The sequence below is a fragment of the Melozone crissalis genome, unplaced genomic scaffold (assembly GCF_028551555.1).
Source record: "Melozone crissalis strain CALT ecotype California unplaced genomic scaffold, PUWL_Pcris_2 ptg000036l_1, whole genome shotgun sequence".
NCBI lineage: Eukaryota > Metazoa > Chordata > Aves > Passeriformes > Passerellidae > Melozone > Melozone crissalis.
The window spans coordinates 3,472,501-3,494,330 of NW_026535814.1; the positions used below are offsets into that span (position 1 = coordinate 3,472,501).

Below are 21,830 nucleotides of genomic sequence, written 5' to 3' on the forward strand. Positions count from 1 at the left end.
TTATCTGCTTGGTGACTAGAATTTGAGAGATTATTAAACGTACAAAAAATGTTTTTGAAGTAATTAAATATACTGCTTTTCAAATTTTATTTCCAGGATATGGTGGATTTAAAACCAATTAGATGCAACTCATTATTTACCAATACATTGTGATTTTTACCAATACATTGTGTGTTTATGTCTTTAGAAAGATCTCAAAAGATCATCCAAAAACTTTTAAGTTTTCTTAGTATAATTACCACAAAAGCAGGAGTTTTAAACACAGGTTTTCTCTGCTAAACAGGACTTTACAAGCAACATTAGTTCTGCGGTCTAACAGAATGAATAAGTCAAGTATATCACAATCAGAAGAACAGCATTTGAAATAAAACAGTATAGCAAATTACTGCCCATTTTAGTGAAAGTCGATGGTTCAGTAATATATTAGAAAACCCAAAAAATATTATGATTGCCCTGGCACTGTAACTGACCATTAATAAATAAACTAGGCGTTTTAACATCCTTCTGCAACAATACACATAGAAGACATAAAAGGCACATGAATATTAGTATTCAGTGGCAGAACTAATTGCAGAGAAATGTCAGTTGGTTCTTTTCCCCCCTTATTATTGATACTATGCTAAGCTTGTATAAACTGTAAAACCAAACCAAAAAGTATGTTTGTCTAACAAGATATTCTATACTTAGAAGTCAGACTGAAAAGTTTTTCAGCAATAATTTTTGGTAGTTTAAACTTAACATAATTTCTGGCCAACAATATGTAAATATCCACTATTGAAACAGACTGATTTTTATGAAGTGGAAAGAGAAAACACAAGAGTATGTGTTATCATACTAGTTACAAACCATTAAGACTACTAAATCATATAAAATTCATAGTGGGAAAATTTACTGCTGTTACACTGAAGGATTTTGTTGTTCCATTCAACTGCCTTACAAAACTAATGACATATTACTGCATGCTGACAAAAGTAATAACCCTCACCAATTCTTACTAAATATTGCCAATCTGACAGTTTTGTACAAATGAATGACAATATTTTGACCAAAGAGAACAGAGATTGTAAAAAAATGAAGAGCAAGATAAACACAACAGACAACTGAAGCTGAAAACCATGTTTTGTCAGTTATTAAGGAAACATTTCCACAGCTAACACCCATCTGATGCAAAGATTTGGCTTTTTGCTTGTTCATACAAAGTTAGATTTTTAGGTGCTGCTCTATTTCTTCTGAAAAATTCGTCCAGGTTCTTTGAAGAACCTATTTTCCAGCTATATGTCAAGTATCAATTCTCCTTTAAATAATAATACAAGTATCTAAGATACCTTAATAACTGAATTTTATATAAGGCAACAATTCTTTGACGACTTTTAATTTTTCTTTGATAAATAAGTGACAGTTGCTGTGGTTGAACTTTATTAGCATCTCTGAGACCACAGCTATCACAGGTAACAAAGGTACTGAATTTTCAAAGACTCAAAAAACACCCAGTGTTTCTCTGTACTTATGCAGTAAGCTGATATCCTCTTTATTCCATAGAGGAGAGGTATCAAAGACAGTAGTACTCCCAAACTCTTCACTATGTTCAACCAAGGCAAGCTGAGCTTCTGCTTCTCCAGTGAACAATCTCCTCTCTAAGTACAACAACTTCAGCTTCTCCTTCTCTAGCAAAGTGAACAAGGGAGCACCTCAACAGCCATTATTAAACCAGGACCATAAAATGTTTCATTCTTGACATCCCAAGTATATGACCTCATCATTAAATTGAAGAATTTGCCTCTGTCTTTCATCACCTTTTCCTGACACTACTTCAGTTATTGTATGCATGGTTAAACAATAACTGATCTAAGACTCTCACTGTACAAACCTGGATAAGCCATTTAGGCCAAATATATTACAGGCAGATTAAAATTATTCTTTTAATCTACATTTATTTATTTATATAATTTACAATTATTTTTTTATAAAAAGTGGAATATCTTCAGAGCAGAATTCTCATTATAAATTGAATAGTCCCCTCATGCCCAGGGAGGAGGGACTTGAACTTCAGTCTCTCATGCATCAGACAACGGCTTCTGTCAGAAATCAGTTTTTTGAGAGAAAGTTTCAGTAGAAAATTTCTACTTTAACAAAATAGCAAATCTATGCAGTATTTTTGTACTGTATTTACAGGACATTGACAGTCTCTTTTGTTTTAAATATCTTTTTAGTTAGTATTTGTTTTAATTTAGCTTTTGTTACATTCTCACTGCCTTACTAGCATATTTTTCTTCTTCATACTTGTTTTTCTAAAACAGGTTTTGTCCGTACCACATTTTAATGTATTTACATGTGTTTTCCACATTATGTACAGTTTTCTCCCTCCTTCTTTTTCTACAGTCTGTTCTCTATCTAGTAGCTTATTTGTTCTCTTCATATTCGTTCATATTTCAACATTTCTTTTACACTATCAAGTCTGAATTTTCAAATTAACACAATAATGCTATCTCTTCACATAAACCCTTGTCAACTAGTCACAATACCTCTAACACAAAAGATTGAATCTACACAATAGGGCTAGATATAAAACATGGAACAAGAAGCACTACCTACAGGAATTGCACAGATGCAAAGAAAAACATATTTCTAGCTACTTGAATTCCTACCAGGATTTATCTCTTCGAATATTTTCTCTGTAACTTGCAGGAATTCCAAAATACTAGAATTTTAAAATACAACATTTTAAGTCCATACATTGCTCCCTTGCTCCACACATGCTTCAGAAGTGGGGTTTCTTAATTCTTTTTTCCTCAAAAGTGTTGCATCAGAGAGAAATAGTTTCTACTCTTCCCCTAACTTCCTGTTTAGAAGTATCAGTTCATCCTGCTCAATCCGCTGCTCACTGATAACCCCAGCTGCTACATCCCTGTTTTCAGTTTTTCTAAGAATTGAACTGAGAAGAGAAGCAAAGAAAAAAGCAGAAAAGTTGTGGCGTTTGGCCTGCTTAGACGGTGGTTTTTTGCTTGTGTGCATTTTTTGTTTTGAAAAGCAGGTATTTCTGAATTAGCTCCTCCACATAGGACATTCAAGCGCTACTTCTGTAATTCTCAATTTTAATTTTTTTAATTAGAACCTTATCTTCAGCAAATGTTTTAAGCTGGCTGCAATGCCTGCATGTGTTGCTAAGTCACATTAGATCATGGGAATTTTCAAATCCTACTTATCATTATCCACTTCAAATTCACATAAGTCTATTAGAAAAAAAAAATCCATACTCTCTTGTCACCAGCACTGATGCTTTGGTAAGGTCTGCTGGCTTCATTCAAGAATGAGACCTCTCCTTAGAAGAAACACAGAAAGATCTATGAAAATAATTCCCTCCTCAAATAATGTTGCATGAGGGATTAGCACAATCTTCATTCAGGCTTTTTACCATCTAGGCTAGTTATTTGCATTTCGTAAGTGACATGACTAAATCAACTAGAGGACTGAATACCAGAAATGGATGCAATTTTTACCATTATTTTTATCATATGGAGTCCTTACACTCTACCATAATTTTCTGCATTTAGAAATTTAATTTATATGATCTGTGTCTGAGGCTGACACAGATACCCCAGCTTGTATCTATATATGTACTCACTTTTTAGTCAAAACCAAATGATTCTAAATACTTTCAGTGGGGTCCAACTTCCATAAAATACTGCCTTATCTAACCAGATACACAACCAATTCCTGGTACAGGGATTACAGGATACGAGACACATACGATAGCAACGCATTTAATGACATAACTGAATTTGACTTAACACAACTGAATACAAAAAAGTCACTGTAAATAGTATGTGTCCTAAACATGTAGTACGCTTATCAGAATTTTAAGGTGCACAAAAAGGGACAGTAAGTTTTACAGTAACGGGAATTACTGAACTAGAGAACTACAAATTTAAAAACCATATTAAGGAAAAACTCAAAGATAAGAGCACAAAGTTTGATGTACCATTGTTATTCAATTATTACATTTTTGTAAAAACATTTTCTCACCCAACAACTGGGACTTATCTTGTATTGTTTTTTTAAGAAGCATTCAAAATGTGGAGATAAATAGTCTGGTTTTAAGTATAACAGCCATTTGAGAAAACAGAGGTTTGATCTCTGTCATACTGGCACACATCACTGCACAAAATAAATAAAAACAACAAAAGAGAAAAAAAATCTCCTCAACTAGAAATGACGCTTTAAAATGATCTGTTAAATAAGTGTTAGTATCCCAGTTTGAAATACTCGGTCTCTCATTTTGCCCAAGACAGCAGCACCTCTAAGAATGAACAAAAATGCAAACATGTAAGCACTGTATAAAAACTGAAGTAGCTACAGCTATTTGGGTTTCTTGGGAAATGTTTTGGAACCAGCACTAGAAGTCCCATACTGGACCTACCATACTGGACTTACTGTACTGCACTCAATAATCCTGAGGTACTTTTTGCTCTGTCTCTATCTGAATCTTGATTTAAATTAATGAAAAACTTAATGTTAGGAAAAGATAAGCCTCACTTTCACAGGGCTAGGTTTCTTTTTCTCATGAAGTATAGTCTGGTGCTTTGATAGTGAGTAAAACAAACAAAAAATAACTTAATGGCCTAATGTTTTTATATGTTGTCTTTCTTTGTCTTCTTGAAAAAAAGCACAATTTTTAATTCTGAATACTTTAAAGACAGCTGCAAAAATTATCCATCAACCACAAAAATTAATCACTTAGCAAAATATGTAACAGTAACAATGACAACACTGATATTTAGAGTAGAATATTAGCTTAACTCGGCAAATATAATACAAACAATGAGTCCTAAAAAAGCTCTTCTAATGTTTACTACTAAGTAAGTTTCCTTTAGGCAGTAAGGCACATACGATTAATTACTCCTGCAATGTTCCAATGACAAAAATATAACACAAACTGTCCACTGTCTCTCAAATAGATTTAACAAAATAGTGTCAACAACATGTGAATGTCTTCTATTGTCAAATATTGATAAGTAAATACCAGAATGAGCTAGTATTTAGTGCAAATCTGAAAAAGACAGTATCTTTATTAAATTCAGTACAGGCCCAGTAAAAACACTGCATGTTATCATGAAAGCTCATGTTACCATTAGATTACAGCAGTCATTGAGCAATAATATGTACAAATTAAATTAAATATAAAAGAAAACAATCTAAATTGTAACAAATTTCTGTAGTGTCTCCCACTGCATTGCATCACCTACCAAGGACTCTTGTCATAGTATCTGCCATATTAAACTACATGGCATGCCCAACACAGCAATGACATGCAACTAAATTTTATTCTACTGCAAGACAGGAACTTGGTTCCACCAGAACAAAGTTCCAACAAAACAAAAAAGGTATTCCCATCACAAATACAATGATCACACAGTAACATATAGAATACTGATTAAAAAATTAAAACACCACAGGTTCACAGTTCTTCATGCACAGGCACACACGTGCACATCCACAGCACACACTTTGCATCTTGAACTTTCACTTACCTCAATAGCTCTCTTTATGTATGGTATCTGTGTCCCACTGTCCAGATCTTCATTAATTATAAGTCTCCTAGCCCACTGACCAGCTCTGACAACGCCATTACCATGAATTAGGACCAACAGCTTGTCAGGATTTACTAATGCATCTTCACTCATAAAGATAAAGCTCTTTGGTTCAGTCTCAATTGCATCAACCTGCAATTACAGACAACACACATTTTAATGCATCAATATAATTCTTTGAAAGAAAACTGTTAGTTACAAAGTTATCTACCAAATTTATATAAAAACATTCGCCATTAAACAACCATTTCAATGCATGTGTGCCCAGGACTAAATAAAAATAAAGCAAAATATGCAACATAACTTTGAAACATATAAACATACCAAATTTTAGAACAGCAATCCAAGGGACATTTAAAATTAAGGGGTAAAAGGTGTGCTAAAGCTTTGAAACATCAGTTATTTACAAAAATGATAGGAAAGGAAGAAAGTCAATAAATGAGCAATTGGGGGTGGCAAGAAGGAAGGGAGTAAGTAATTTCTCACCTCTGATATGCTTGAAGCAACAAAAAGTTCTTACATAGTAAGAAAAAAAAAAAAATCCTGGAGAATTCCAAATCAGCCACCTCAACATACATACTTGATAAGCTACGTATAGGAACCAGTATTGTAAATTTGTCTGTTACAAATTTAATAGGACAGGTCTATTAAAATATACAAATCCCATTTGGTTCTAAATAATAGCTTCATTAATAGCCCTCTGTACCAGGGTCAATGCTTAGCTACTTTGCGGTAGGAAGAGACCAACAATTAGCCTTGATATTCAGCAAATTGCAATCTAATAGCACATTTTGTCTTTAAAGAGAATAAAGCAGCACTTTTTGTTCAATACAAACTAAAGTTTTTACACTTGGTTTAGCAACCCTGTCTCAAGACAAAAGAACTGTCCTGATGTACACACCATGAGGGCAAAACAAATCCTCATGTTCTCAAACCTACTTCTCCTGCTACTATATGAATACACAGAACAGAAAGAACAAAACAGGCACATCTCCCCCTCCTACTATACTCTACACCCTCCACCCCCACAGCCTAAAACTGTCCAGCTGCTAGGAACACTCTGCAACAGAGAAGAAACACAGACCAGGTTATGATCCCCATGTTGAGAAAGAATGAATTGGCTGTTTGATTAGTTTTGGTAGTTTTTTCTCATATATATGGGTATGTATTCTTAACTACCCTTATAGTAGGAAAAATTAATTCTGCATGCATCTTCAGACTTTTTTAATGTAAGCCCTACGAAACGTTTTTTTAAATGAAGTCAATGAGGCCACTTAAACAAAATAAAATTTGCAAATGAAAGAATAGTCATGTCTCTCTTCAGTATTTGCCATCTCACTGAAGACCTTATTCCCCTGTTCCAAAATAAAGTAACATCTCACATGCCTCAGGGTTTGCACAGGAAATGTACTCACTTTCTCTCACACTGTGCAAAAATAGAAAATATGATAAAGAGTATGTTCTATTGAAAATACTGGGGCTACAGTCAGATCATGCTGCTGCTTCTGAAATAGCAGTTCTGACACCTTAAAAGGTGAAACAGATTAGGTAAAAAGTCAGCCAACACTGACTCTCAGATAGTACCTGGCAATATGTAATTGACTTCTACCCACAAAGTGAATATTTACAACACCATACTTGGGGAAAAAAAAAAAGTGAATTTTGCATTTCAGACTAATAGGTTTAGTTTAGTAGGTTTTAGCACTTATATCACTTATAATTTAAGTGCCAAAGTTTATGTTGTAGTATATAGGAATTAACAGCACTTAGTGGGCATATGTACTAGAAGATATAGCTAGTTACCATTTCTGCAAATAAGTTAATTTTAAAAAACAGCAAAAAATATCTACCAAGATCATAAAAAAATAATTTTTAGTCTTTTCCCAAAACTAAACATAGTTAGAGACTTTTTGTTGAGCTAATTTACCTTCAAACAGCAGTAATTTATTAGATCCAGCTTTCACTAAAGAATGCATGTAAATATCACTCCTATACACAATCTTACTTTACTGACAGATCAACATGGAGCACCATTTAATGCCAGACACATGGAGGCCACATAAAATACTTTACAATTATTAGCCACTTGTTCTTCTGGACCTACTCAATGTCACTGATTTCTGGTCACTTAAATCTAAAGTGAATAAATACAGGAAAATGTTTTTTAGATTAGTTTAACAATTTGATTCAACATTATTATTTACAGGTGAAAATAATTCCAGTAATCTGTAGCTAGGCACGCCAAACCTATCCAAATTATAATGATAATTTACTGTTTAAAACTACAGTTCCATTTTCTTTTTCTTGGAATTTTTTCTCAATGCATAATAATTCTTTAAAGTTTATGAATGTAGGCAGCTATGGTAAGATCTCTACATATATTATGAGAGTCTTAATGTTTTTAAAAAGTGAACTGCCTTTTTCCATATGATTTCTGTCTCAAATGAGTTTTCCCCTACACAGTAGTACCAATCAATAAAATATTTCAGCAGCACACTAGTCAGTATTATGCACAGCTGCTGTGAATATATAGACACTTGAAATCTACTCTTATTGTCATCCATGCTACGACATCAACAATTAGCCTTTACTAACCCGAGATCTATGAGAGCTGACAGGGTTCCAGGAGCAGGAGTCTTTATTCTATATATTGGAGTTTTATAAGATTGAATGTTGAAAAGGGAAGAAAATCCATAAGTACTTTTCTTCCACAATTATTTTTCTTACTAAGTATTTTTCTTATTTCAGTTGAGAAACATGACAAAAATTATGAGCCTTGAGCCTACAAAGTAGGTATAAAGTGTAGCTGGAGGAAGAACATGGCAAATAAGTGGAATTGAAACTGATAAGACTCAAAAAAGATTGTGAGAATTGTGAGCAGCTGATGGAGAGAAAAATCTGCTCATTTGCTTCCCAAGATGAAAAGTCGTCCTCTGTGTGTTTCACCATAAACCCCACTAACTTGCTTTAGTTAAAGTCTTCACAGTATTGAGAATCCTGATTTAGAATTTTTCAATCAAAAATGTAAAACTAAGAAATAATTCTTCTATGAACTTTTACCTATTGAAGTGAAAGTGGAAAGCACTGATAACTGAGAAGATTCTATGAAGTGAGACATTTCAGTGCCATTGCCAACTAAACATGTGTCCTGTTTTCAGCTAGGATAGAGTTAATTTCTTCTCAGTAGCTGATAAAATGCAGTGTTTTGGCTTCAGAACAAGAATGGTATTGATAACACTTAGGTATAACAGTGATATTTTGGTTTTCTGCTAAGTTGTATTTATCCAAAATCAAGGACTTCCCTTTCCTTGTCTCATGCTCTGCTAGTGAAAAGGTATGCAAAATAAACTCGGAGGGAGCACGGCTGGGACAGGTGCCCTGAACTGGCAAAGGAATATTCCATACCCCAGAATATCATGCCCAGGATATAAAATGTAAACTAGGGGGAGTTACCTAGAAGCATGGCCAATCTGGGTTCGGGAATCTGGAGTCTGGCATTGCACATCACTTTTTTTTGTGTGTTATTTTTATCATTTACCATTATCGCTGTATTTTACTTCACTTTAGGTTATTAAACTGTTTTTATCTCAGCTAACAAGTTTTATTTTGATTCTCCTCCCCATTCCACTGGTGTTCAGAGAAGTAAAAGGAGAGTTGAGCAAGCAGCTGCATGGTGCTTAATTTCCAGCCAGGCTTGAAACCACTACATGTTACTAATTATTTAAACTTCCATCTCAGGCTTCCCCAGAAGCTGTTAAAGATGCAGTTAATTTAGAAGCACACTCCACTTGCCCTCAACAGCTAAAGAAGAGCAAAGATCAATCACTGATTATGCCACTAAAACTAGAGAAATACAAATACTCCATCTGGCTAAAAAAACTGCCGTCTTCTTTTTACTACTAACATAACCTTCAATGGAGAGCAAAATAAAACTTTAGAAGCAGTAACTGAATGGCCTCTCCCCTAATATGAGACTCTTTATTAAAATGTTCATGTCCAGTAGTACTTGTTGAACATTATTAGAAGTACAGCGCTTTACAGTAACAATAGTTCAACATGGATCTTGGCCTCCCTGTGTAGGAAAAAATGTTCAGAATTGTTCAGTCGAAGATGCTGGCATAATACAACAATGGGCAAGCTCTCCTGATCTGCCAACTGGTCTTACTTTCGTATCTGACATCAAATTAATTAATTTTTGTATCCCAAACTAAAGTTGCCACCTAAGAAAGCAAAACAACGACAGCAAGTTGGACTTTACACACAAAGTTGAAATTACAGAAGATAAAACGCCATCATGCTAAACCTTTGAAACTAACATTTCCATTCCCTATTAAAATCATGCTGAAAAAAAGCCCACTCCACCTAACAGAGTCCTGAAACACATTTCAAATACTCAAAAATCACAGCACTGCCAGCTTCATTATCAGCTGACAGAAAAAGGAAAACCAATACAACAACTTTCTGATCACCTGCGATGAAATTAAAAGAAAAAAGTTTTTTGCACTCATCTCAAAAATATGCACATAAAAAAGTTGTGTAAATATATATATGTGTGTGTGTGTGTGTGTATATATACACACATATGAGCCATCTTGGTCAGACCAAGGTCCAGGGTCCTGTTTCTACAACTGGCAGATTGCATAGAGGAACAGTAAAAACAATGGTTACAGAGTGATTCTTGCCTCGCTTTGACAGCTGGTAACTTTGGAACCTTGAAGCCACAGTTTATATAACTGGGCATGCACGTTAAATAGTTCAAGGCACCTATCCCACCTTAATATTGTCAAATGGTTTTTTTGACTGCATTTATACCTCTCTCCTTGGTAGTATTCTGTGGCAATGAGTTCCACAATATAATTGGGACATATATGAAATAATACTGTCTCTTTCAGTAGAGATCTCCTGCCTGATAATTTAAACTTGATGCCCCTTAGGTTCTCTATTATGAAAAAAGCAAAAACCCATTTCCTATTCATCTTCCCTTCACCTTTCATGATTTTATAGATTTGTCATATTCCTTCCTCAGCCATCTATTTTCCAAGCTAAAGAATCTTTGTTTAATCTTTCTTTGTCTGAATAGAATTTCACGCCTGTGATCATCCTTGCAACCCTCCTCTGTATTTCTTTTTAATTCTTCATATCCTCTTTGATATGGTGTCCAGACTTCATGCAGTGTTTAACATGAGGGCCCATATAACGAGTGGAATGACGATGTTTTTCTGTTTTGTTCTTGATACCTCGTAATTCCTAATATCCTATTTGCTTTGAGGGTTTTTGACTGCCATTGAGCACTCACTGATGCTCTCAGAGAACTACTCACAATCACTCCAAGCTCTTTCCTGAGTTGTAATTTAGAGGCCACTGTTGTGTTTACAGAGTGAGTTATCTTCCCCATAATTTTGTATTTACCAGAATTGAATATCCTGTCATTTAATCATCCAGTTATTCAGCATGAATAAATAATTTCCCAAATCATCATAACCAGCTTTAGATTTAACTATCCCAAATAATTTTAGAAAAAAACCAGAAATGTTTGTTAGCTTGTATGAATTCCTTTTATCCTGTTGCTTACAGCTATGTCAGCTCTTAACAGCATTTACCTGGTAACAGCTTATTTCATCTGTAAAATATGAACACCTTTCTCCCCTTCTAACCAATTAACTTTAAAGGAGAGTACCTTCTCCTGTGCTTTTAAAGAGCATCTGTTTGTTGACAGTTCACTGGAAATATCTGTACTCTTTTACTGACAAGATTTTTCTTCTCCATGTGATCTCTGACTCCTGCAATGAGTTCTGGATTTTTTAAAAATAAACTTGTACTAATTTTCCCTATTATTACTATTATTATTATTAGTAGTAGTAGTAGTAGTATTTCAGCAGTAAGTTAAACATAAACGGGCTATTCTGCAGCTTCATGTTTGATTTCCTATAGAATCCTAGGTTTAAAAATAATCTCATCCTGGAATTTGTTTATTGTACAATATATTAACTTGTCCTCAGGTCTCCTCTACTGATATGACAAATTTCAGACAGCTGCTCAGAATTATATCCTGTTTAGGATAGTTAAGTGTGTGGAAATTGGACAAGTAGTATTGGAATTAATTATGTTAGTTTTTCTCATTTGACCTTGGTATTCATTTTAGCTGCAATTCATCTACTGACCTTATCAGCTCTCTTTTATTATTAGTCTTTACAACTCTAACATGATCCTCAAATTTGTTTTTTCTGAATTTCCTGTAACTTACCAATACTTATACTCTCTTCTATTCTCATCCTAAAAGCTGTTTTATTACTTTTACTAGTTTCCTTTACTAGTTTCACCTAGAGGGTTGTGTGTCCTTACTTGGGAATCTGTCAGTGGTGATTTAAACCTAGCTTTTACACAGCTTTAATTTTTCAACTTCCAGACATTTTGTTTCAATTTTTCACTTTTGTATATGCCTTTGTAACTTACTTTTGATGGTGAGGGCTGGCTACATGTAACAGCCATTCCTGAAGAACGGTACTTGTACCTCATGAGATTTTTTCCACAACACTCACAATTAGACACCTGCAGATTTTGTGCTTTCCTATTTTGCTCCAGAATGCAATTAAATTATGACACTTCACAGAAGTTGAAAGTAATACATTTGAGAATAGCTTAACTGTATTACTGAACAACTGTATCCATTGTCACTACACAATTTCTAAATACGAGTAAAGAGATTAATCCAAAAGTGGGAACTCGCCAGGACCATTTGTCTTCCAAGCCAAGAAACCTGAACCTTAGAGCCAGGCAGATGAATCAGCACAGGTGTGACATAGGTGATGGAGGTGCTGTAACATTTATCCCAAGTTTCTTCATCTTCATGCTTGGGAGCTAATTGATCAGCTTTACCACTGCCATACTTATATGCATATTCTTCATATTATTTTTTAGGAATCAAAGAAAGTTCTATAGCCTTAAAATGCAGATTTGAAGTTTATAAAAGACAGCTTCACAGTGTCACAGATGAACTGTGACATAGCTTGAGAAGTTTTTTGATACATTATATTTCTGGAAGCACTTTTTGGACCAAAACTTCACCAAGAAAGAAAATCCGCCAAAAGGGTGGAAATCATAACTAGCACTGCACCAGGCAGACTGTCATGATGAATGCAATCCTATGTCTGTCTACACAGAAAAATCTGAAGTGGGGAAATGGTATCTCAGTCTTGGCTCGCAGGGCATTGGTGCAAGCACCAGGCTGGGATATTGCCCTTAGATTTCTCTGTGAACCTTGTAGCTCAGCTCCTTCTGCTGTGACCACGAAACACCGAAAAAGTCCTTCTAGGAAACTACAAGTAGTTTGGTCAGGTCATCAAAACATTCCCTAAGCAACATTCAGGGAATGGAAATGGGAATAGTGAAATCTTACAGAACTGTTAAGGCAAAAGACCATTTCCTTCCATAGCCTAAACAGATTTTCCTTGACTGAATATGAAGGTTCCTCTGAGAATGACAGCAATTCAAAAGATTTCAAACAGCATAGGAATAATCCTTCATAATGATGGAAAATCTACATAGTGCTGTCACACTCCAGTCTCCCCTGCGCTCTCCAATATAAAAATACCTGAACATCATCATATCACATCACATATATTTATAAACACTCTGATATGTGGGGGAGCACTTAATCTTTTCCAAGGGTTGATTAAATATTTTCACTAAGTGACAAAAGCACTTTATATTACATGCATATTACAAATTACTGAAAAAGCATTTTTTAAAAAATGACTTTGACTATTTTACTGATATTGAATGTGAATGTAGTCTTCTGCCTGCAAAGACACTTCTGTTCTCTACATCTGTAGACATCTCAAAATACCCACAAATACTTTTCAGAAAGCTTATAGTGCTCCTATTAAAAGCACCACATTTTGAAAATTCTGGTATGTGGTAAGGTAAGGAAGGCTCAGTTGGAGAAATCAAACACATGAGAAATGAGGTGGAACCACATCTCCAGATGCATACACATGCAAAACGCAAAGGCGGTGTCCTAAAACAATGCCCTGCACAGAGCCCTGGCACACCTTGTCTTTATATGAATATGGGATCACAGGCTATGCTGGGTACAGATTCAAAAAAACAATGCCCTTGGAAAAATAAATTATACTTACTGGAAGAGTTACTTTCTTCAAGTGGCATTCATTCTGCAGTAGTTCATAAATGTATTTAGTAATGATCTGGAAGAAAAGAAAAATATAGAATACCACCAGATACTAAAACACGTACAATAATGACATATGCAGGAAGACAACTTAAAGGCTAATTGGTTAAACTTCTAAGACTTGTATATGTTTTGCAACTTTCCTGAATCCTCTACTGTATAACTAATTATAGAACGTGGAGCTTAGACATAAAATTCTCTCTGTTTCACAGAAAAGACTTCTTGCCAGTACAATGGAAGGGTAACTGTACTTGTGAATCCATCATGCACTACTGTGTGCACAATTAGGTGAATAACAACCTCAAAACTAAGGTTTATAACCAATAATATATACTCGGGGGGGGTAGAAGAAAGGCTGTCTTTGAAAGAAATACTTTTGAAGCATTTTGTCTACTAGCAGATTTCTGGAATTCTCTCTCCTCCAGGTTCACTTCATGATTTACATGGAAAGCAGATTTGTAGCCACCCTCAGCTAAGTTACTTTGCCATTTCTACTTACTGAACAGGGGAGGTATGGATCAAAGATTGCTGAATAGAAGAAAACCCCATACAGATTGCCCATTATGCAGGAGTTTATGTCTGTTTTCTCCATATAGGAATAAAATTGAAATTTCAATCCTGAAACTAAAGGTATCATTTCAGAAAGGCACAAAATGAAGAAAGAAAAAAAACCAAAAACCAAACAAAACACCAAAAAAAGCCCACAAACAAAAAAACCCCAAACAAACAAAAACAACATAAAAACCCAAACAAAACCACAAAACCAAAACAAACCAAAACCCACCAGAAAACAAGAAAGTTACAAAACCCACAAGCCACACAAAAATCAATCTTGTTGCAACAAAAGACTTGCCCTCTTGAATGTAACAAAGTTATTCACATTTCAAATTCTTACCTCCTATCTAGGGACATTTTTTTTCTGCTCTTACATATTCTAAGAAAAATGGAGATGCAGATTAAGTACTTTCTAACTATAATTAATTTGGGAGTTAAACTGAGGAACAAACAGGTACTTCATCTATTTGAGGCTGTAAAAATGGTGTGGACGTTACTGCCTGGATTTCAATGGCTATAAGAGTTTGAAAAAAAAAGGCAAATTACAGAGGTAAAATAAAGAATTCATCTTAAGAGGCTGAAATGGTGCTTGCCTTCTATTTAAAGCTCAGGGAACAGTATTTAAATTCCAGACAGGACAAGGTCTAAGTCTTAGAATATTAATACAAGAATATCTGGGTACAAATCCAGATGGTATTCTTTAGATTAACACCTAAAGGCCACAATTACATCACAGATACATCTGAATCCACAGTATATTAAGCCCCAACAGAAGTATCACTGTACAAAAGTTTAAAGTGACGGCATCTTAACTACACACTATCATCCAAGCAAGTAGAAGCCAGGGTGTCATAAACTTCAAATTAAATTTTCCAAATGCACAATTACAAAAGGAAATTTCAACAAAGTCCAAAAGTTTTTATTATGTTAATGTGAGGAAACATAATATGCAAATGTTTGGAACACATATGAACAAACTGGAAGTGCTGATGAAAGCTAATTAAAGATGTTGTTATATGCTCCTCCTTTCCTCTCTCTAAAACCCAAAATCTTCATTAGGATTATAAGAATTCTTTCTGATCCTGCTCAAATACATTTATTGATAGACTTATGTTCAAAAAACGTTATGGTTTACAGATTATCAGTCCTTCTGAACATTATTATCTACACAGAAACTGCATTTGGAGAAGGAATTCAGCTGTGAGCGATGAGTTGATTTAAGACATGTTTATCCTCAAAGCAGTATGCTTGGAACATGCATACAGTGTAATTTTACCTTCAGGGGCAAACTTTTTATGGTTCACCGAAATCGACTGCAGTGTAACACCAACAAGAAAGCAGTTAAGTTCCTGCAGTCTCAAAGGCTAATGTTGTACGGACATTAAAGTGAGCATAATGATAACACTGACTACAACATAGAAATTTTGGTTTTAACTCTCAATTTAGGCCTCTACTCACTGTTAAAATGACTTAAAGAAAACTTGGAAGATAAAAACTCCTATGCAGAAAATATACTTTAACCACTTGTGAAAGTCTATCCCTTTTACATCTGTTTGCATCTATTTCTTCTATTCTCTCTCATTTATTTAGGCTGTGTGTCTTCGGAGCAGAAATAAACCTTTACTCATTTTTTCCACAGCCCGTCTCAATGGGGTAGTCATTCTAACTGATGCTTTATGCACTACCCTAATAAAATAAATAAACAATAAAGCGCAATGCAGCCTTAAAAATGGGAGTGTTCAATCAGTAGAACACTCTAGTGCGCCAAAGACTTAACCTAATGAATGCTTTCAATAAAAGCAAACACAAATAAAGATACAGGAGGAGAAGGCTCACATGCAAAGTCTGAGATTATGATCTTCAGACAGCTCAGCACCTGGATGGCCTGCATTGCCCAGGAAGATTTCAGGAAAAAATTCCATTGAAAAAACCCTCAAACAAAACAACCCCTAATACTGCCCCAATCTATATATATATGTATGTATGTATGTATATGTGAATGTGTGTGTGTGCATGTATGCAGCCACAGAAGGGGCTGAAGGCTTTTTTGCAGTACATCAACACGTTTAGGGATATCCTAGCAATGGCTGGTACACTATCAGTCTTAAATGTTGGAAACTGATACACAAGATTTCTTGAAGTGCCATGCAAGTCCAAAATTTTCTTGATTTGAAAACATCACTAATGGCCAGACTTCCTGCATTCTACCATAGATGTGTCTGGAAAACTTGACAAAATTCAGTACTGCCTAGGAAAATCTAGCAAAATTCTGTCTTATTTAGGAATATGGCAGCAAGTACAGCACATGCCAAACATCCAACACTATCAGTGGATTTTTATGCTTTTACAAGCTTCTTCTGATTTTATGGCTGATGACTTTTTAAAAAAAAATTATTAAAAAATCTTTCCTGCAGGAAGAAAAAAGAAAAGCAAACAGTGTGACTATTTTCTATACAGAACTAGTTAGACTAACTATTTCAAATCTATACAATTTATATAGCCACAACCTCTCTAAGTAGCAATATTATCTTGTGCATGCTGGTGTTCTACATTTGACATCTAAAAACTATTGTAGAAACTACTGTAGAATGTTGAGAAGTGTCTTTTGATTTCTTGCATGACTAGGTGGTTCTGGTTACACTCTATGAACTCTCCTGGACTAATTATCACTCAGTCACACAGCTGCTCATCACTGCAGGTATATAGAGACAGAGGCTGATCAACTCAGTCCTGCATCAATAAATCATCTGAACTATCAAGCAACAAATTGTTCAGATCCAGACATTCTCAGTGCAAACTGTAACACTTACTAGAGAGTGCTACTCATGCTAGTCATGCTAACCTGGGATAGTTGCACTTTTTCTAAGGCTCTTGAAACTGGTTAGGTGTGCCAAAGCTGTAAGCAGTATACTGCACTGTAATTCAAGGTAATAAGGTGGCTGGAGAGCAGGCATCATCACTGTGTCCAAGACTGCAAAGAAAAAAGAACCAACAGTAAGACCTGCCCACAGTGTATGAAATTAATTGCCTGATAAATGGAGAAGAAACTGGCAGTTCTGTATTTCTTCTATGAGATACTGAAATCTTCCACCTCACATTAGAGTATTTCTGTACCTCATTCACATCCAAGTGCTGTCTATCAGGAAAATAAATCCCAAATAAGACAAATATCTGAAATTAAAGCTATCAAAGTGTTCTTACTGACTGTTGAGTGAACTGGAACAAGGAAAAAAACAAACAACACAAGTATCAAAAAATTCCATGCCTCTCACACCTATTCTGATAGCAAGGGAGAAATCCTGTCCAGCCACGGAAAGCCTAACATTTCAACTGTCCAAAGAAAGGTTGCACTCAAGCTGCGCGATAGAGGAAATTTTCTTCCCAGAACAAAGCAGTCTCCTCTGGAAGGAAACTACATTGCTTGCATTTTAAATTGCTCTCATTGAGCAGAGAAGCCCGTATTCTGCTTTCCTTAAGCCTGAGAAACTTCTGCCCTAAATGAAATCACAGCTATTCTAATTTTGTTGCACTAAAACAATTCCCATAATGAAGGCAAGCTGATGAGAGCAGGGACCACAGCTGACTAGAACACATACTGAGCACTAAAACCAAGTAGATTGTCCTCAGCATATTAAAAGCACAAGGATCTAATCTCTGTTATCATTTCTTCATTGTAGTTTTCCTTCATCTATGATGAACAAGGTTGAGAGCCTTACACATATGGTTCAGGAGTGGAACCAACCTTCAGTGCTCACAAGTGCCTTTCTGAGGAGCTTGAAATAAGTTAGTCATGATTTATGTTGGATATAACATAGAATACCCCCAGAAGTACCTTTTCAAAGTGCTAGTGGTCTCAAACACGAAAACTGCAAAGTCCAATAGCCTAATGGACAAGTGGGGGATAGACCTACGTCATGACCAGTGAGCCTTCATATGGATCCAGAAAACAGGCTATTTTCATCATAAAGAAATTAAATTTAATGACTTGCACAGAAAGCAAAAAGAATAGAGAGAAGCACATTATCTTATAATGGGCCTGAGGTTTTACCCTTGCATTCTGAAATATTCTGCACAATGATAGCAGGACTATAATGCTGCATACACTCTGCAGAGCAAAACTGAAACTACAGGTGGAAACCTAGTTGTGGTATATACAAGCATAATATAAACATGTTCTTTTAAGACTATGGTTCATAGAGAGGACTTTAATCTTACAGATTGTTTTCAATGAACAAAAGCATTGAGAAATTTTGTTATGAGTCTAATTTGTGAAATCTTTGCAATAGAGCATCCTGAAACTACATGATAAAAAGATTCATACCTGTATAGAATTATGTGAAATTAAAGACTAAGAACTAGTGACTGCATGTTTAAAGTTAGAAAAATCATGAAGGTAGTGAAGTCTAAGTACAATTAAAAGTGGAGACAAATAACAAAGAGACACTTCAATGAATTAAGTACAGGTAGTCTTTAAACAGAGTCTGGAAAAGACCACTGAAAAAAGAATTCCCACAAAGCAAGGAGGCAATTCCAGAATAACTCAGTTTAAAATAATAACCCCTCCATTTTAAGACTGTAATACATTGAAAAAAAGCCTTGTACCACATTCTACAAACATCAAAAAAACCAGCATGCATTCATGAGGAAGAGCAGAACTGCAGCTGACCCACTAGTGAACTTTTCCATAACAGAGATTGCCAGGTATGCAGACAACAGGTCACAACTCAATGACTTGATTAATAACACCTACATCCTAATCCAGAGGAGCTGCTTCAGTACATACCACACCAAAACACATGCTGGGACTCAGTGAAGTGCATTGAGCCTTGCCCATCAAGCTCCCCTCCCACGCTGTGCTTTACAACCCAAGTCCTTTAAATTCTTTTCTTCTCTCCCCCACAAATGTGCTCCCACTTTCAAAACTAACCATGGCTACCCACTCAAGATTACATACACAAATACATGCATATACAAATAGAACAACAAGCCTGCTACAGAGGGAAAATAAGAAAAAAGACCAAGTAAATTACTCAAACTTGCAAAATGTTTTCTCAAGTGAATTCTCAGCTAAAAACATACTAAAAATCAGCATAAGCCTGTATGATTTATTGCCTTTCACTTCTAACCTGGCATCTATCAGGTGTCATTGGAAATCATTACCATGCAACCAACAGTCATGGATTCATGACAGATGTGAGGAACCCCTAGGCTAGTGCAAACCACAAAGTCTCTTTTGAAGACAATCAAATGCCACATGTTCCCCTCTTTCCCCATATGTGCATCCCTCATGACCAAAATACCAACAAGCCTGTCAAATGTCTGGTGTATGGTTAACACATGATAAAGAATAAAACACGTGACACAACAAAGGATAAGGCGCATGAGATTGGTTGATATTACTCCCATGACAAAGGACAGATTACAAGACCTAGGAGAAATTATGAGGAAGCACAAACTGTTAACCCAAGCTGTCCACTCCGTTGCTTATTCCTATACACTTGTAGCAGATTTTGGGGAAAAAAAGGAAATGGACAAAACTACAGATTAAATATATCCTTCTGGTGGACCAGATCCACCTCGATGGATCTGAGATTTTCCACATTATATTCCTCATCTACAGATACTCAAAACAGAAACAGAAGGCCACCATCACTATTACTACTCTTGCTATCACTTTTCACTGCTCCAAGGATTAAATATGAATGGAGACAGAACTACTTTCTAGAAGTTAAGAATGGCTACTTCCCATCATGAGTGAGATGTGTTGGCAACAACATACTTACTCAGTGGATAGGGGGGCTTCTGCCTCCAAAGATGCCAGCTTGTGAAAAAACACTCATTAAACACTCTGTCAGATCACTTTTCAATTATTTTTAAATAGAGTTTAAAGTAAATCAGAGTGAAGAGAGTAAGAGAATCAAGTGACAATAATTTTAGTTGTATGTTTTTATGAGTGACCAGATTTCTCTGAATAATAGAGCTAGTCTATTTAAGTAGACTCTAGCTAATAAAACCTAACTACACTAGCATTTTCCTTCTTGATCAACTTCCTGGATTTTCCTAAGTCATATCATAAAAGGGGTTAGTACATTATTAGTGTCATTAGTAGTTTACTATTCCTCCAATAACATTCTGAGTTAATTGTATTTTAACCTCAGTTTAATATCCTACATGAACACACATTACAGAAAAAAAAAGGGGAAAAATAGAATAAAAATTCTTAGTGGCATTTTTAGTTTAGAAATCACTGAAGTCTGACCATCTCTACCCCCTACAGTATGTCACTCAATCATAACTTCCTATAGTTGAAAAAAAATGCAAGGGTTTGTTTTCCTTTCTTTAGAGATGCAATACTAATGTGACCTTAGATTTATTAATCAACTCTCATCCTGTGACAGAACTACACTTAAAGCGTGTAACAGCTGAACATCACCAATTCTCCTGAGAAATCCACATACAGATGTACAAATAACAGCCCTGCTTGTTCTTTTTTCGTGAAGTTGTATCTTTGACTAAACTTCCTACAGGACACCAAGTGATTAACCATCAGCTCCTGAGACCTCTGAAATTATTTTAAGTATTAATTTACACCTGACAAAGCATGCTACAATCTTTTGCATCTAAGTTTCTCAAAAATGGACCTTCCATGGGCATAAAAATGATACTATTTTCAAATAATTTATATTCAACGTAAGAGATTAGACTTCTCAGCACTATTAGCCTTTTCTAATAACTTCACAGCACAGTACACAAGCTGAAGGTTTTGTAACTTATCTTAAAAACAAACAAGTATAAAACACTAGAAGTAACATGATGACAAGTAATGGATTTTGTTATTTTATAAAATTTTTCTCCTCATTGGTAATAGGCATGCCAGTGCAAGAAGAGAAAATAAGCACAAGAGGGAAACAATCCCTATAATATACAGCAGTCTACCTACAATGCTTTCCTCTTCACAGTGTAACAGCAATAATGTTCAGTGAAACAAATGCAAAATGAACTCCAACTGACTGCCCTACAGCAAATCTCAAGTGGTGGAACTGACCTGAGGCTTGCTGCTGTGGCTGCCATACCCTTGGTTGAATGAGCTTTATTTTGACCCTGAGGTGACAAATCTGCCAATACATCCTAATGAGAGATGCAATGAACTTTTTGACATACTGCTCTTTGATAAACTTACCTAAGAATTGGGACAAACAAAAAAAAAAAAAAAAAGAAAAAAAAACCCACCAAAAAAAAACCCCAAAAAACCCCCTCACCGTCACCCTTCTAGAACAAAAGACCCTAAAAGCTGAATGGACTTTCTAAAACCCCAGTTCACTGCAGGCTAAAAAAGGAAAAAGAAAAGTAGAGAAAGAGAAACAAAATCAATGGTATTTTAAAAATCCACAAAGACCTCACTTGGATTATAATGTGGGAGAACAATTCAGTAAGATGGAATTGACATAACCTCTATGTGGTTTCTTGTGTTTTCTACTGAAAGCCATTCAATTCAACCT

The 21,830-nt window shown here is 35.3% G+C and overlaps 1 protein-coding gene across 3 annotated transcripts in view; it reads right to left on the bottom strand.

The window, feature by feature from the left end:
- Positions 1 to 21,830, bottom strand: part of FAM172A (family with sequence similarity 172 member A) — a 257,672-nt gene that overhangs the window by 189,147 nt on the left and 46,695 nt on the right. For all 3 annotated transcript variants that reach the window (XM_054283356.1, XM_054283357.1, XM_054283355.1), the window contains 2 exons: positions 13,727 to 13,792; positions 5,529 to 5,720 (listed from right to left, as the gene is read on the bottom strand). In XM_054283356.1, coding sequence (XP_054139331.1) covers positions 5,529 to 5,720; positions 13,727 to 13,792 — 258 coding nt within the window. The remainder of the gene's footprint in view (positions 1 to 5,528; positions 5,721 to 13,726; positions 13,793 to 21,830) is intronic.